This window comes from Candoia aspera, chromosome 3, assembly GCF_035149785.1.
Source record: "Candoia aspera isolate rCanAsp1 chromosome 3, rCanAsp1.hap2, whole genome shotgun sequence".
NCBI lineage: Eukaryota > Metazoa > Chordata > Lepidosauria > Squamata > Boidae > Candoia > Candoia aspera.
The window spans coordinates 141,643,799-141,660,559 of NC_086155.1; the positions used below are offsets into that span (position 1 = coordinate 141,643,799).

Sequence of the window (16,761 nt, forward strand, 5' to 3'; positions counted from 1 at the left end):
GATGTGTCCTTGAGCTGCATCAAAGATGGATTGCTAAAAATGCTGATTTGTTTATTTAAAGTTCAACGCTCAGTGATCCTTACAATCAAAATAGTCCTATGTTGTAGAGAGGTCACTTTTGATCTGAGAAATGCTGGTGTTTGGCTTGAGGCCAGGGAAGAATATTTGGATGAGCAATGGTGTCAGGCACATTCCAGGGATCAAGAAATAGTGCAAGAAGAAATAATTTTTCTCCTCTGCCCTGCTGTATCTCTGGTAAGCTAATGTCTACATGGGTTCAAACACTGGAATGGAAGCAACTCCGTTGTTCCATTATTCTAACTTTTTTGATACCTTTAAGACAGGGATGTTTCCAAATGGACAACACCCTTCCAGCACTCAATGCAAGGCAGATATGGCTCTTCCAGGTTGGCTTATAATACTTGAACATACAGCTGTCACAGAACAGCATGGATCTATTTTGGCCTCTGGTGTGTGTGTGTGTGTGTGGGTACATAGAACATTTTCCCCTACTCTTTTTCAGTCTTTATGCTGAATATTAATAAATAAGAATATGGAAAGCATTTCTCAAGCTGTAATGTGCCAGGATGAAGGACCAATAAAACTGGCTCTATCAGCAGTTCTGATCAAGGGAAAGGCATGTAAGAAAGGGGCAGGGCTTTGATTTTGTCATCATGGTCATCACCTCTTATTTTTGATTCCCCCTGCAATCCCCCGTTTCTGATACTATGTACCATCAAGGTAACTTTTTCTACGAAGTGCCATCTTATAAATAAGATTCCTGTATCTTTGAAGGAATCTTATAAATTTTATAAATTTATAAATCTTATAAATATCTTTGAAGGAACTAGACCAGTCTGGTATAGTGGTTAAGGTGCTGGGCTAGAAACCAGGAGACTGTGAGTCCGGCCTTAGGCGCAAAAGCCGGCTGGGTGACCTTGGGCCAGTCACTCTCTCTCAGCCTAACTCACCTCACAGGGTTGTTGTTGTGGGGAAAATAGGAGGAGGAAGGAGTATTAGTTATGTTCGCCTCCTTGAGTTATTTATAAAAATAATAAAGGTGGGATAAAAATAAATAAATAGTCCCACCTCTTTTCCCTAGCTGCACACCTAGGCAGAGGTCTGCTCCTCTTGTGTTTATCTCTTCCGTACATGCACACACACATATTAAAGATTTCTTGCTTGTACAGTAGTTATGTTGTAATCTGAGTTCTCTGTCCTTTGTAATGAAATGAAGCCATGAAATCAGGCTTACAGTGTTTGCAGATCAATATGCTCCATATACAATGATTTCTTGGAGAGAAGGTATGCAATGTTTTGCTAAAAAAAATTAAGTGGCTGAAGATATTTTTGCAAGCAAATCATTCAGCTGTCTGCAGTTCATAGGATGTCAGGGCATTGCTCAGCAGCTGCTCTTACAGATTATACGAACAGCAAGGTGTCATATTGAGAAGAGCAAATTAAGCATTGGATTTACTTTTCCCTGAGTTGCCCTGTCAATCTAACTTTAGAAAGTGTACCGCATTGGTCCTGTTGCCACAACTGCGTCTGCAATTAAGAGGCATCAAATGATGAAAGCAGCATAGCACTGTTGCTGTGCCGCTTTTGCAAGTGCATGGTGACATCATGCGCACATATGAAAGGGATAGAATGTGTGTCACGACAACACAAAAACTTTCATCATTTGGCAAAAGTTTGAACCTTGTGGATACCTCTAGGACAGCCTTTCTCAACTTTTGACCCTGGAGGAACCCCTGAAAATTTTTTTCAAGCCTTGGGGAACCCCTGCACGTTCTGGCTCACATATAGGCCAGAAGTCACAAAATTGTTATATTCGTTTCATGTGTATGTGTGTATATATGCACTAACGGTGTTCTTAAACTAAAATAAAGAATAAAACTTACCTCTTTTAATGTGAAATTGCCTGAATTTGAAATAATTTTTTTAAACAAATGGTGATCTCCCAGGGAACCCCTAGTGACCTCTCACAGAGACCTAGGGTCCCACGGAACCCTGGTTGAGAAACGCTGCTCTAGGATGTGGTAAAGTATTGTGAAAAAAACAGAAAGAGTTAATTGACCTAGTCAACTAAGCACCAGGGAAGTTAAACTCATTTTGTTTCTATGTTCTGCTTTTCCTCCAAGAGCTCAAGACAGCTTACAGTACATAAACTCCCTTCTCCAATTCTTCTCCTGTAAGATAGACTGGGTTGAGAGTGGTTGGTCTGAAGCACCTGCTGAGCTTCCATGTGGTTAAGGTAGAACTAGAATTAGATTAGAACTTGGGAAATCCTGGTTCCCTGCTCCTAATCCAACACTTCATCAGCTATAACACTCTGGCTCTCAACCTGTGGGCTTTCCCCCCCCCATTCTATATCATAATATGTATTTCAATCCCATGTTTTAGCTGCTTATATACTTTTTATTTCTCCTTTATCACACTTGATCCATAAGTCATCTCAGTAGTATGCAGATAATTAGTTCCATGTGCATCAGGCATCCGTATCTTGGATGCATACATTTTTTGTAGCCGCTATGCTGATCTGTTTCAAGAGGTCCTGCTGGAATATTTTGGGGATTGCTATTTGCATTCCACAAGTTTTTCTGCTTAACATTTTTAGTTCTTACAGGTTGCTAGGATGATGTCATAATATTATTCAAGATGGTATAAAACCCACTAACATCTTAAACACGATCTGTCTCTTCTGATCTAGGGATTCTGACCAGAGGAGTAATTCCCAATGTGTATTGTTTCTGGCGTCTTCACCCTAACTGTCTGTGAAAAGGGGAAACAAGTGTGAAATTGCTTACAACGTAACAGCATAGCCATAGTTTCAGTTATTAATCAGCGTTAATAAAGGTGACTTGTATTGTATATGCTAACATCTGTATGCATTATCTGGAACACTTGAGGTCAAGCAAATATATACAGCGCTCATCTCTGCTTCCTGAAACTGAGGTCTCTGTCCAGGGCCGTAGAGGAGGAGCAGTTAGCAGGAATTACTACATGGTGACTCTTCTGAGAATTAACCACTCTGCATGGTAGCTTTGTCAACCGAAAATCTTTTCCTCTAAATGTTCAACAAAGCGATAACAATAGCTTTAAAAAGTATTCTTACTTCGCTAGGTTCATCCTTCCTACATAGCGCTTGTTTATGAAGCACTGTTGCAGAGCACCCTGAAAATTAAAGTTAGCATTTTTGTTTCTTTAGGATAATGCTTGAAGTTTTTGCATTTCAGCTGGCTGTAAAATGCAGTCATGGCTTTTGAGGGGAATCCTACTATAACCCAAGCTCTCTACTTCCATGTCCTAAATTCAAAGGAAAGTCTAGTCCAGAATACAACACATGCCATATCTTCACTTAGTCAAGGATAAAGTTAATGAGTTGCCACCATCTCGGTCTAAGCCTTTCCAAGGTGAGTGCTTTCTAGATTCATTAGTCATGCAAGGGGGAAGTTATGAGAGTTGAATCTGAAACATCTGGAGGGAGAGGGATAACTGGCTCTGGCTCACTGTGATATACTCTATTCTGAGCTCAGAGAAACCCTTTTTTCTTGGGCTGCAGGATTTCTGGAGCATTCCGTGGAAGATCATCAATATGTAGTTGTATAAAGACCAGTAATTAAAATAAGATAGAGACTTAAAAAGCAAGTATTGGCTGTTTTCCAAAGCAAGTTTTGATCTTACAGACTGCAAGGTATTTGTACATGCTATAGCAAACTCCTACAATTTCTAGACCATGTCAGAAACTTTCTTTAAAGAAATCACAGTAGAAGCTTTATGTAATTTTAGAGGGTTTTAATAGCATGAAGAAATCACAGACAAGAACCAATTTAGTGTTTTCTCTATTGCTAGATAAAATGGCAAGGCACAGATTCATGATCAAAGACTGCATTTCAACCCCTTCTTATTAACAGTGATTAACAACAGCTTGAGAAAAAAGACCAGAGTACAATGTTAAATACCGACTTGCTCACATAAACCTAATTTATTTTAGGAGCATTTTAGTAAGGGGGAAAAATGATCCCCCTGTTTCTTCATGGACAAACTAAGAGCTGAAAGTTCAGTCTATTTACCTCCATCCCGATGTCCTCCCCATGTACAGATCTGGAAACCCCTTCATTTCCAGCAATTGACCATCTTGGTTGGGAATGATGAAAACTGTACTTCCAGTACATCAGATCAACACTAGGTTACAGAAAGCTGGCCTAAGGCAACTGCAGAGACATAAGCATCTGGAGCACAACAGGTAGGGGAAAGTTCACTGGTTCTTTGATGCTGGAAATGTCTACATGAGTGGTGTTGCTCCCTGATCTGGATGAGATGATGTGACACCAGCAAACAGAGTCAGCACCATGCCCACACAGCTCTTTAAAAGAGACACAGGGACACTGGAGTAGAAAAAAGCGCTGGCCGACCCTATTCTCTCTCTCTTTTACAGCACAACAGATAAAAAAGATCTCCCCTGCTGGATCACTGTTTATTATCTCTGTTCTTAGCTCAGCCAGCTGCTTCTTTGTCTTTTTCCAGCTACTTCTATTGCTACTACTTTGAGGGTAAAGGAATATTACAAGGAAGTTACCATACCAATCAATAGTTCCTACTGGAATGGAGAAAGAAATGCTTGTATACAAAAGAGTGTCTATATTCACAAACATGTCTGGTTTTAATGTGGCCACTTGAGAATTAGGGTATGTGCTTTGCTGAGTTTAGCATGGCATATTTGGCCTGATGTGCAGTCCGTCTTCTTAGCCACAGAGAACGCCCCATTATCCATTGTGTGGTTTGTCATACATCTTCAGTCCAAGTCTCCCAACCATCATCAGACTTGAAAGGAAAATATAGACAGTTTGTGGGAAATAAAGGAAAATGGAAAAGCCAGCTCCTGCATTAATGGTGTTATTTTTGCTCCATTCCAAACATTTTGATTTTGGTTCTAATTAGAGACAAATAGAAAAAGCAAATACATTGGCAGGGAGAGCTGCTACTTTTTAAAAATATATTATTTTTAGCTTCTGAAAACTGCTGGGGATGCAACCTGAAACATCATGGGCATCTGCAGGGGAGGAGGAAAAGATGACAATACAAGCATGATCATGGTCACATCGTTATGGAAATGCCATACTTCCACCAGACATCAGATATGAATTCATAATGATGGTATTATGTGATGACATAGTTTTGGTGTCAATTGAATTTGCTGCAGATGCCCCTGGGACATATACGGATATCAGTGGGTGACCAGAGCCAAAACTTTTTCAATCTTCAGATTTTTTGGGGGGAGGCAATGGTAGTCATAGTTAAGTACAGAAATTTATGAATTTTGCTTCAAAGATTGAATGCATTTATTTCTCCCTTACTTTTGTTGAAAATAAACATTCAAAAATAGTGCTACCAAAATTAGCTGTTTTGGTATTGCATTTTAGTAGCCTCACCTTAGGGTTGCTCAGCGATGCTGAGATCCACATCACTGCCTGACACTAGTCTAGCAGTGATCAAGTAGACTGACGGCTCCACTGACCAGCCTTGCCAATCTGACATTGTGCACTCTCTTAAAACCAATTAAAAGTAATGCTTCTCTCAGCTGTTGACAGTGGGAAAATACTTCCTGCCATTGTCTCTCAAAAGGGTGATTCATGGGGCAAAGAAGGAATGTTCTTGATAGAAATATTTGTATGCAACCACTGTGGTCACTTTACTCTAGAGCAGTGTTTCTCAATCTTGGCAACTTTTAAGATGTATGGCTTCAACTCCAAGAATTCCCCAGCCAGCATGTTGCCAGATTGAGAAACACTGGTCTAGAGTATGGCAGTTGATTGGAAAAAGGAAGGCAGACTATAACCCGGGGTGCATAACCAAAGACTCGGAGGCTAAATCTGCCCCTGAGAGCCTTTCCAATTTCTACTGAATTGTCATTTTTAATGTGACAGATGGGGGAAATGATTACACACATGGGAATCACATTAATGGTATTAAGAATGCTAACTGAAAGCTAATTTAAAGCTAACTTAAGCCTAACTTAGTTTTTGTTCCACTTCCTTCTCCTGTTTCTGATCACATGTTGACACATCATTTAATAGCCAAGCATGGCCCTCAGCCTGGGGGAAAAAAAAGTACATACTTGTGGCCAGGGTAGGTGGAAGAGAGAGGAAGAGAAACATTTTGGAGACAGTTCAGACCCAGTTTCCAAAGCTATGGGACTGCTCAGTGTCAATTTGGTCCTACTTAAAAAGCATAATGTTGTTTAATCTAAAACTATTAAAATTTTAAAAGGCTATTAGTACTAATTGTCAGAGTAGTTTTTGAAAAACACGATTACAGCACAGTGCTGTTTGTTGATCCTTAGACATACAAATCTCACTACCTTTAATAAAACTCCCCCAAAAGTGAACACAAGACTGTACCCTTAATGCAACAGTGAGAACATAAAAGCATGCAGCATAATACCTTGCCCCAGCAATCAATCCTGCAGGCATGAATTTCCCTGAGTTGTAGAATCTCACTCCCATAATGCCAGCTAAGGTTCCAGAAGCAACTAATTAAAACAAAACACATGCAATGCATCATTATCTCATGTGTGTTTCTGTAAGGAACTGCCAACCTGAAAAGGATGATAAGGAAAAGCCAACAATATTCACTTAATATTTCATCTTTAAAAATTCTAAGGGTCAAAATGTGCACTCCCTACATTGCCACATTCTCAACTGAACACTTTTTAAGAATGCTTGCATTTCCACCTCAAATATATCCTAACAGTCCTCTTCTTATCTGGCTTTTAAAATTATGTTTTATTTTGAAGATATTTTCCTCTTTTATTTCTCTTGTATTTTTTGGCCTATGACAGTAAATTGAACAAACCAAACTATACCAACAAATCTGAATGATAAACCCCATATGTATGACTCTTAGAAAGGTAACTTAATTATAGCTTTGATAATAATTTCATTCTACTGAGCATCTATTTCTTGGGAGAATAAGATATCTCATAATGATTAATGGCTAACATAATGGATTTGAGCTGAATCTATTAGTGCCTTTACTTACTTTTGGCAATGTGGTTTTCATCCATCAAATGGTTTCCAAAAGTTTCTTCCATCAGTTTTTGATATTTGCCCATACTTACTGCAAATTAGTGTCCTTATTTTAAAAAATCCATACGATTTTTGCAATTTCTATTTAAGGATTTTGCTGCTCTAGTATTGAGCAAAATCAACTGTACTGTTTGGGCAAATGGTATCAAACAAAGTGAAATCAAAGGCTTGCAATAATTACATTTATGCATCTTAAATATGTATTTGTTCAAGGCAGACTTACGCAGAGAAAGCCAAATGTTCTTTGGGTCTTGAGACAGTTGGTATGCTCCAAGTCCAGCTAAGCCCCCAAAAAGAAGACCAGCAGCTAAAGACGGGACACTACCTTGAATAAACAAAATGAACTGTGGTTGTTAAAGAGAACTATATTGGACAGGCAGTGTTGTTGTTGTTGTTGTTATAACCATTTGATGAGATTTTTTTAGACTTCATTGGGGTTTTAGTCTCCTTGTAATTCTCTTAAACAGGAAGGATTAAGTACCGCAAGTCAGGCGGCATGATTTACACCATGATATTTAAAAGATTTTGGCATCCGGAGGGTTATAAATGGAGGAACAAAAGGAAAGGGGATAGCATGGAGAAAAACAGGATGGAGTAGAAGGAAAGGGAAGAACGGTCAGTATATTGTTAAAGAAAGAGAAATGAAGCCTCTTACTGAACGTTGGTAATAAAACTAAATTGAGGTATGAAAAATATAAAGAATCCAGTCTTATCTTTTTCTCTGTGTGTCTTCAAGTTGTCTTGATTCCTGGCAACTGCCTAGACTCGTCCCTGCAATTTTCTTGGCAAGATTTTTGGAAGTGGTTTGCCATTTCCTCCTTCCTAGGGCTGAAACAGAATGACTGGCCCAAGGTCACCCAGCTTGCTTTGAGCCTAAGGTGGGACTTAGACTCACACTTTCCCAGTTTCTAGCCTGGTGTCGTAACTACTACACCAAGCTCTCTCTCACAGCCTTATCTCCTTAGTGATAAGTAGACATGGCTGTACTCTTTAAAAGTTAAGGCAAGTTGAAATTCTCTGGTCCTTAGATGAGTATCCCAAAGGCCATAGGATAGATCAGACTGTCACTTCGGAAGAAAAAGAAAGTGCTGTTGGAAGAAAATGCAACCTCAAAGACCCTCTTGGAAATGCCAGGTCTCTTATCACTCCAGCCAGTGCTTGGTGGAGGCAAAAAGGAGTGGACAGTCGATATGACCCTAGGTAGATGGATGAAAGTGTTGGATCTACAGGATTCAAAGCCTTCCTTTTCTGTGTGTGCATGCTTTCAAGTCAGTCTGACTACATATAGAAGTCCATGCGATGTTCTTGGCAGCATTTTCAGAAGTGGCTTACCCTTGACTTTTTCCTAAGGCTGAGAGTGAGTGATTGGTCCAAAGTCATCCAGCCAGCTTCATGCCTAAAGCAGGACTGGAACTCACAGTCTGTAGCCTCTACACCAAAATGTCTCTCAAAGCCTTCCTTGTACCCAGATAAACTTTGGTCCAGGAAGAATTATACAAAAGCCCAGCAGTGGTGTATGTAATTTCCTACCATTGTTTCTAATGGCAAGGAAATAATTAAAATAAAAATCTCAAAAGTGGGAAGAGAAAAGCAAGAAAATGCTGTTCCTCTCTTCCTTTGGCTTGGCAGGGCTTAGGCTTTGGCTCAAGGGGGTCTTTGGCTTATGGATTTTCCTATCCAACAGTAGGATTACCCTTAAGAGTTTGCATCCCACAGCTGACCCAGCTGTTCTTTATCTAGGAATTTGCTTTTCACTCCAAGTCCCTCTCAGGTTTGATGAAACCAGAATTTGAAATTGCATCCAAGTTATGTAAAGTACAGCTTGTGCTTCAAAAACCCCACTTTTCATAATTTCAGTGCAATGTCAAAGAATACTAATTGCTTGCCTAAAAAAAAAAGGAAATGATAATCAGTTTAAAATGTATTCCTGCTTTTTCCTAATCCAGCATTCTCTTCATAAAACTTCACATTGACTTTGATGTCCTTAAATTAAACCTTTGGAGTGCATTACTCTTGCAGAGGATTATCCTGTGTTATTCTACAAAAATGGCTGAGGAGACTGTTTTTAATTCCATTAAAAGTTTATATATGGAGACAGGTGACCTTAAAAAACTGAGGAAATATCAATATTTTTGAATTATTGTTGAACAGTCCTGATAATCACATTTGCAGGGGCTTTCAATATTGATTGCTAATGTTTCTTGTTCTATTTACAGGTCAAACCTAATTGGAACTGAAGCATCACAAGCTCTATTAAAAGAACTTAAGATTTCCTTTTATTGAGCCATTTCTCTATCATGTCTACAAGACCACCATGAAGATGCAGAAAGACTGACATCATAATTATGAATACACTTCAGAAGGCCCTAGAAATACATGCCAGTACTAGGGCTCAAAGATCTTTAAAATTGTTCAAACAGGTGTCTTAAACACATGGCTGATCTCTTTGCTTTTATTTTAATCCGTATGACCTCTAACCCACAGTGGAGTTCAGATGAATGACAAGAACAGCAAAACAGCATTTGAATCTGTTCCCCCAATTCTGAATCCACCTCCTTGACCTTTATCCTCAGGGGGCAAATGAGTAATCAGCACCCCATTTTATCAAAGTCCTACCAGAGGATCAGATGGAACCCTATATATGACATGAAAAAGTCTTACTGCCAATCTATTCAAACAGGTAGGATTTATACAGGTAAACTCAGAAAAGAAGGTAGGCCAAGGGAATTTTTGTTGCAATACCCTGATTTTTACCATTGTTATTACCAATTCCCTATCATTCATTACTTAGACCTGGTTCCTGTTTGTTTATTAAAAATGCCATTGGTGCTGATGACGGGAAAACATATAGTTTTCTTCCAAGAACAAATAAGTTAAAGTTCTTATCTTTGTAGAATCTTCTATTAAATCAATGTAAAGACCTGGAAAAAACACTGTGTTCCCCTTAAAAGCACTCCAGGAAAAGGAGAAAACTAAAAAAAAACACTTTTTTTCAAAATTAAAATTTATTTTTAAGAAACCAGCAGTCATACTTTTCATAGATCATTTTCAAAATAGAAAAAGTGTGCCATTAATTGATGAAAATATCTATTTTTTGAAGTTCATGAATCTCAGACAGAATATGGATCTTTCAAACACTAATTAAAGCAATAAAAGTTCCAGCGGTATATGACAGAGTATGCCCTCCATCAATAATAATAGCTGGAAAATATTACACTCCAACGACAAAGATAATTTTTAGAAAGTTGTGGCCACATTGGCAGAACCTAACATGTTCTGTTCACATTTATTGCTATGGGCTATGCCTGAACAGCTATACCTCAGTTTAATAACCCAGAGTATGCACAATTCCTTTGTCATGCAAATGGCCTCTTTACTCTTCTATTTGTGGCACAACTTAACCATCTTAAAAACCATTTATTAATCATAATTTCTTATTCTGAAACAAGTAAAATCTGAAAAAATGATCAGATACTGTTTTAAGTCTCACTTGTTCTGAAGCTGGTAATATTTTATATTGCTTTAGACAGAATTAGAAACTATCAATATGCACCAGACTGCATTCTGTATATGATAATGAAACACTAATATTAAAAAGGCATAGTTTTATTATAGAAATGTTTGTTTTCTGAGCTTTTAAGACCCCTTTCTGTCCTACATAATACTGAAGATTATACTAGTATCTAAAATCAGATAACCTGTTTGCTGCAGCATTGACATATTCTTTTTCAACACTTAATTTGATCTCTTTTTTCTATTTTTTCAACTGAGTGTGGTTAGAACAACAAGCTGAACCCCTGTCTATAATACTGGGTAAAAAGGGTTTATCAAACAAAAATGGTTTTATACATTTTACAATACAATCCTCTTGAGAAGTAAGCTTTACTGATTTAAACAGTACTAAGTCCAAATTAAGTGAAGTACATCTGTAAGATTGCAGCCATAAGATGTATATGTAGTCTACTACATGTTGTTAAAGTAGTAAATATATTTAGATATAATAAGAAAACAACTATTGTACCTGTTGCATCCCCCCACCCACCTTGCAGTTTCACTGCTTATTTAGCAAAAAGGTGTTCTCCAACATCAGAACACCTCTAAAACTGTTCTGTCAGCACTATGCCCTCCATCAATATTTTCCTTCCATACCTGGAAAATATTACACCTCAATGACAAAGATAATTTTTAGAAAGTTGTGGCTACATCTGCAGAGCTTAACGTCTTCTGTTCACATTGCAGCACTTGTCCTCAGTGCCATTTATCCAGAGAGCCTTTATGATGCAACTTAACTCTTCAGCAGATACAAAACGCAAGACAGGAAAAGGCAATAAATAAATTAATAAAGGCAAAAGCAATGTCACTTGCACCATACAAAATTGGGTGTTACAGTAAGATATCAGTATGCAACAGCAGAGACTGGTTTGTAAGATTATCACTCCAGAACAGTACCTCAAATAGGAATCTATTCCCTGCAACAGTTAAACACCATCCTATCGCAAGAATAATAATGGCATCTTATTATCAGCATGCAGGCTGAACGATGCATGCTAGGGAAAAAAGAAACTTTTTTACTTGAGAACTTTCCATTTCAGGGACTTTATAAACAAGGAGACACCAATACTCTACCTGCTTTTGCATAGCCAATTATTCCACCAGAAGCTACTAAAGCTGCGTAGCTAAAGCCAATCCAGTCCAATCCCATCCTGGAACATAACACAACATTTCAGCTGCAGTCATCTTCATGGTGATCAGGGAGTAAATCCCATTCAGACTTATGCTCAAGTTAGACATGCTTTAATTAGTGGAAACCCTGAAAGTGAAATTACATTATTTCACATGTCCTTGTCTCTTACAATTATCACTTGAAAATTTAACCTTTGCAATTAAGATTACCAAAGTTACTGCTCTGCCTTTTACTTGTCTGTAGCATGTGGAAAACCTAAAATACCTCACCCCTATTTCTATCTATAAATGCTTCCATGCTTTAAGATGGATATTTAAAAGAGTGTATGTCCTTGCTTGCTGCTTCTATTGCTTGAGGGTAAAATCTTTAGACCAGTGTTTCTCAGCCTAGGCAACTTTAAGATGTGTGGACTTCGACTCCCAGAATTCCCCAGCCTGCCATGCTGGCTGGGGAATTCTGGGAGTCGAAGTCCACACATCTTAAAGTTGCCTAGGCTGAGAAACACTGCTTTAGACAATCTCAGATTCGTTAATTATTCTGAAAAAAATGTCAGTTTGGGTTAGTGTTTTGCCATACTGTACACAATTTCTGTGAGAGAAATAAACCATTCAACTTTGTATGCTAAAAAAGCAGGATAAGCCATGTAACTATGTAGGGATGTTTTGAATATGCTCTCTATATATGCTTGATTAAACACAAAACACTGGCATTATATTCACTCAGACAATTACTTTTCCTAACTTTTGGGCTGAGTGAGAAACAGATGACAAGGAAATAAAACAAGACTCTCCGCCTGAATTGCCTTATTAGGTTACCCTGAACTCAATTCTGCACTTCAGGGAGGGAAGGTGAATATAAATGGAACAAACACTGGTTTGATTCCAGAGATCATCAATCTATGAAACGTGCAGTTGCTGAGTTTCTCAGACAATCCTTATGGTAAGTGATCAGCTATTCTGTCGCATAGCCAGTCTGAGGAATAATGCTGCATAAGTCAAGAGAACATAATCAGGAGCCTTATTCTTATTATTATTAGTAAAACCTATTATTCTGCAGATCCTGTGAAGTTTTATGGGAAAAGATCATTTGCTCTCAATAATATCTGATTTAGAGCTGCACGGATATATTGGCTCAAAGCTTCCTTCATCATCTATCAAATGTATTTACCAGGGATACAATACAGTAATATATACAGTCAGAAAGTCCCTGGCCATTGTCGTATGCCAAAATATAATATTATGAATCCGAATGCTCCCTATTAATGCAAAGACTCAGGTATCTTCATTTAATGCGGTTACTTACACCACGGTGCAGGAACAATTAGAACGGTCTGCAGAGCCAGAAAACCAGTGTTGCTGTCAAGCGAACCTTCTACTATCGAACCAGCCCGGGAGTTCGAGAACTGCAGAAGAGCAATGCACGTGACACGGGCCAATCAGTGCAGCCCCCTGAGGTAAGGGTTGGGTGTTTTATTGTTTTGTTTTTTTTGCAAAAGCTATGGCCAAACAGCGTATTGCCCAGAGTTTTCAGCCCATCCCTTACAAGAATGGTCTCCGGCAGTAAGCAGATAAACTAAAATAAGTTAATTTGCTTTCAGCAAGACCTCGGCTTCTGGAGATCACATCCCTATAGTTTTCTCGGCACTGTTACAAAACTGGCTGGACTTTGCCTTCTTCCGGGGTGTTTCACTGAGTTCCCAGCGTAGCTTGCAACCTCAACGCAGATGTGCTGTGTCAGACGTCTGAACGGAATGCAACCATCTGTCAGAAGTGGAGTCAAACATCAGAATAAAGCCTTTAGCACGTTTGAACGCCAACGCCTCAGCTTCTCGGGGGTTTCGTCCTAAGCAGTACTTAAACATCGCGAAGGTGTCTCGTTGTGATTTAAAATAAAATTCAGGATTCTGGATATTTTTGCAGTTCTGAAAATCGACGCTAAATGATGCAATATGATAATTCTAAAATCTCTCATTGGCTCTCTAGTTCCAGAAATTATAACGACTTCCGGGAGAATGAGGCGCGATGCAGCTTCAATTACATTTGTAACGGAACTAAAATTGCAACCCCATCTACAATTACCCGGAAGTTAACCGCATTAAATATAATAGGATTTGTTTACTTTTAGGTTTGTACAGTACAGCCCTGAATTATACTTCCTTCAGTTCATAAGAGTCCACATACTGCTTATTTTCATTTCAGCTTTCTATTCCATAGGTTTCATTTCGCCAATATTTCTGTCCCAATATGTTTTGCTTTCCTTTTGTTTTCAAATCTATCTTTTACTTCAACATTCCACAATACTCTTTGGTTGGTTTTCCATGGATTCCATTTTTCAGTTCCTCCTTTCAGATTTGGTTTTTAAAATCTCCATTCTCATGTAATTAACAATCCTTGTTACATCGCTCCTCCCAAAAATTCAACAAACAAGTCTCAGTATTGATTAAGGGCCACATGGGAATCCAAATTCTACCACCATCTCTGCACAAGTGCAATAGACTGGTGTCTGAGTATGACTACTCTTTCAGTTGGCCTGGAGCACTTTTAGCTACTTATTCTGTAATCCACAATTAGGAGTATGAAAGTGCAACAAGACAGGCAAAAAAATGTAACCCTTCTGTTCCTCAGTATTTTATATTTAAAATAACTTGGTAACCCCTCAAACACATATTATTTCCAACTGTATATAATGTTATTAACTGGGATCAAATAATCATAAACTGGGCAAATTAAAAATCTTCCCCAGATATACTGTATTCTCTAACCTGCTTCTGCAATTTCTAGTTATTTGTGTTAAAAATTCTTTACTTCGTTAAATTTTTATTTTCAAGAGAATCACAGTAAAAGGGGATATATATGTTTATAAAGCCATTAAGATCTATCGTAATCCAGATTCAAAATTGAAAGCAAGGCCAATTTTACCACTTAGCAGAAAGAGAAAATAATTTCAGGCTGGGTTCCCTAAGAAGTCATTGAATTATTTAATGTATTACTTAACTGTTGATGCAGGGAAGGGAAGATTCTAGTTATTTTCTGTCTCAGATGCTAAAATAACTGGACTCTGTCTAGATGCAGCGCACCATGAGTTGGAAGCAGAAAGAGGGGTCGGGAACTTCCAGGGGAGGCATGGCGAACTGAAGATGTCTGTGAAAGCAGAACCAATGACTGCAGCAAAGATGAAAGAACCAGTGAGTGGACTGGTTCTTCAGAACCTTTCTGGATGAGAGGACAGGAGATCACCCACATGTGCTCCAGACAGCTCCTTCTTGCAAGGAGACCACAGGACAGCAGTCTTCCGCAGGTCTGAGCACCGGGAGACGAAGGGAAGGGATTAGTCTTGCAACTGTGGCAGAGCCTTTTAAAGAGCACTAAGTTTGCAAGCCTCACTTTCTAATCACTTTGGAAATTGCCTATTAACCATCTTAAAGCTATTAAGAGACCTTCAGAATGACAAGTCTGAAAAATGATTGGGTGAGTTTAACTTCAACTCTGAACAAAAGAAAAATTAATAACAAGCTTAAGAATATAAAGAATTTGAAATAAACAGCAAAAAGCTAAATAAGATTTTGATCTAAGAAAGTTACAAATGGATTAAGGATCCTGTTAAATTTGGAATATTGACTTTTACCATAAGATTTTGGAATTAATTATAAAAAATAGCTTCTCATGGGAACCAGAGTTGTTTTGGCTATCTTGGTTCATAATGAAGATAAGTGACTTTATGATTTTAGAAACTGGACCCTAGAGGGGACTAAAGACTCTAAATAGAAGGAAAAACAATACAAGCCAGCTTTTGGTGTTGGTTAACTGGGACTTACAAAATGACACAAAACATAACACTGGAAATATTAAAGGAGATCTCTGAAGAAAAGAGCCAGAAATTAGCAGCTACAATATCAACAGTGTCGGTAAGGATGTCTGATTCTATGGATAGATTGAGTCCAAAAGATGTCAATGAGGGAATGATGGATATGGAGCAAATTTTGTCTAACGAGAGAGAAAAAGTACTGAAAGTGGAACTACAAATAACAGGCCAAGTTTAAAAATTAAAGGGGAAAAAGAAATGACAAACCAAGAGAATGACCTGGAAAATGTATTTGTATTGGATCCACAAAAGAGGCTCGTTAAACCCTTGAAGAAGTCTGTGCAATGGGATAAAGAAGAATTGAAGAGAAATAAAATCCTACAATATTTGTTTTCATATTCTTTTATCTTTAAGTTTAGTTTGTATTAGTTTTTACTATTGTAATCAAAACAGTTTAAAAAATCATATGCAAAAGAAAAAGAAAAAGAAAAAGAAAAAGCAAGCAGAAAGAGGGGTTGCTTCTGTTCTACCTCGGTGGCCCTGGTACACCAATAAGGAAAACCCTGCAACCTATTACATTTCTGGGCAGAGTTGACAGAACCATGAATCCTGCATCTCAGGCAAAGATTGTCACCTACAGTTACAGGAAGTGTGTTAAGCATACATAGCTCATAAGCAAGGATAATTTCTGCAGGAATGTTTGCTCTTCATTGAAACAAATGGACAGGCTCCCCTTTAAAGGTGTCCTATGCGTGTGTCTAAAAATATGGATCATTTACTAATTTCAACAGTTTAGGATCCATAGGTGAAAAATTCCATTCAAGGGCAATATTCTGTTTCAACTGTTAGCCGCCCAGAGTCATGTATATGAGATAGGAGGCCATATAAATGTATTAAATAAATACACTTTGAGAAATTAATTTGTAAGGTAACATTTTATATTGCTATCTGTATATGAATAATGCCTGCATGAAAAGAGAATTAGATTAAAAAAACCTAAAAGTACTTGTAAATGTCAAAAGATATTAGCAACCTGGAAATAAATTTAAATACTACTACTAGAATAGGATATTTCACATAACTGGTAAAATATTTGAGACTTACATTTTCACACTTAGTCACAAGATATGGGTATTGTTACAGTTAAAATGGCTATTTTCTAGAAACGTTAATATATAAAATGTT

At 37.9% G+C, this 16,761-nt stretch overlaps 1 protein-coding gene across 1 annotated transcript; it reads right to left on the reverse strand.

Moving 5' to 3' along the window:
* Positions 1-3,777: 3,777 nt before the first annotated feature.
* On the reverse strand, positions 3,778-13,442 carry LOC134494028 (transmembrane protein 14C-like). The gene is made up of 5 exons (XM_063298905.1): positions 13,078-13,442; positions 11,718-11,794; positions 7,315-7,416; positions 6,448-6,535; positions 3,778-4,827 (listed from the first exon to the last, which is right to left on the reverse strand). Exons 2-5 carry the CDS (start codon positions 11,791-11,793, stop codon positions 4,770-4,772), a joined length of 324 nt encoding a protein of 107 aa, XP_063154975.1. The 5' UTR covers position 11,794; positions 13,078-13,442; the 3' UTR covers positions 3,778-4,769.
* Between the last annotated feature and the right edge of the window lie 3,319 nt (positions 13,443-16,761).

What these genes read in the sequence shown, in the direction of transcription:
- LOC134494028 (XM_063298905.1), bottom strand. Translation starts at nt 11,793, where the DNA reads ATGGGATTGGACTGGATTGGCTTTAGCTACGCAGCTTTAGTAGCTTCT. An exon ending in AATTGGCTATGCAAAAGCAG is followed by an intron (nt 7,417 to 11,717) that starts GTAGAGTATTGG and finishes TGTTTATTCAAG; the next exon opens with GTAGTGTCCCGTCTTTAGCT. An exon ending in GAACATTTGGCTTTCTCTGC is followed by an intron (nt 6,536 to 7,314) that starts GTAAGTCTGCCT and finishes TGTTTTAATTAG; the next exon opens with TTGCTTCTGGAACCTTAGCT.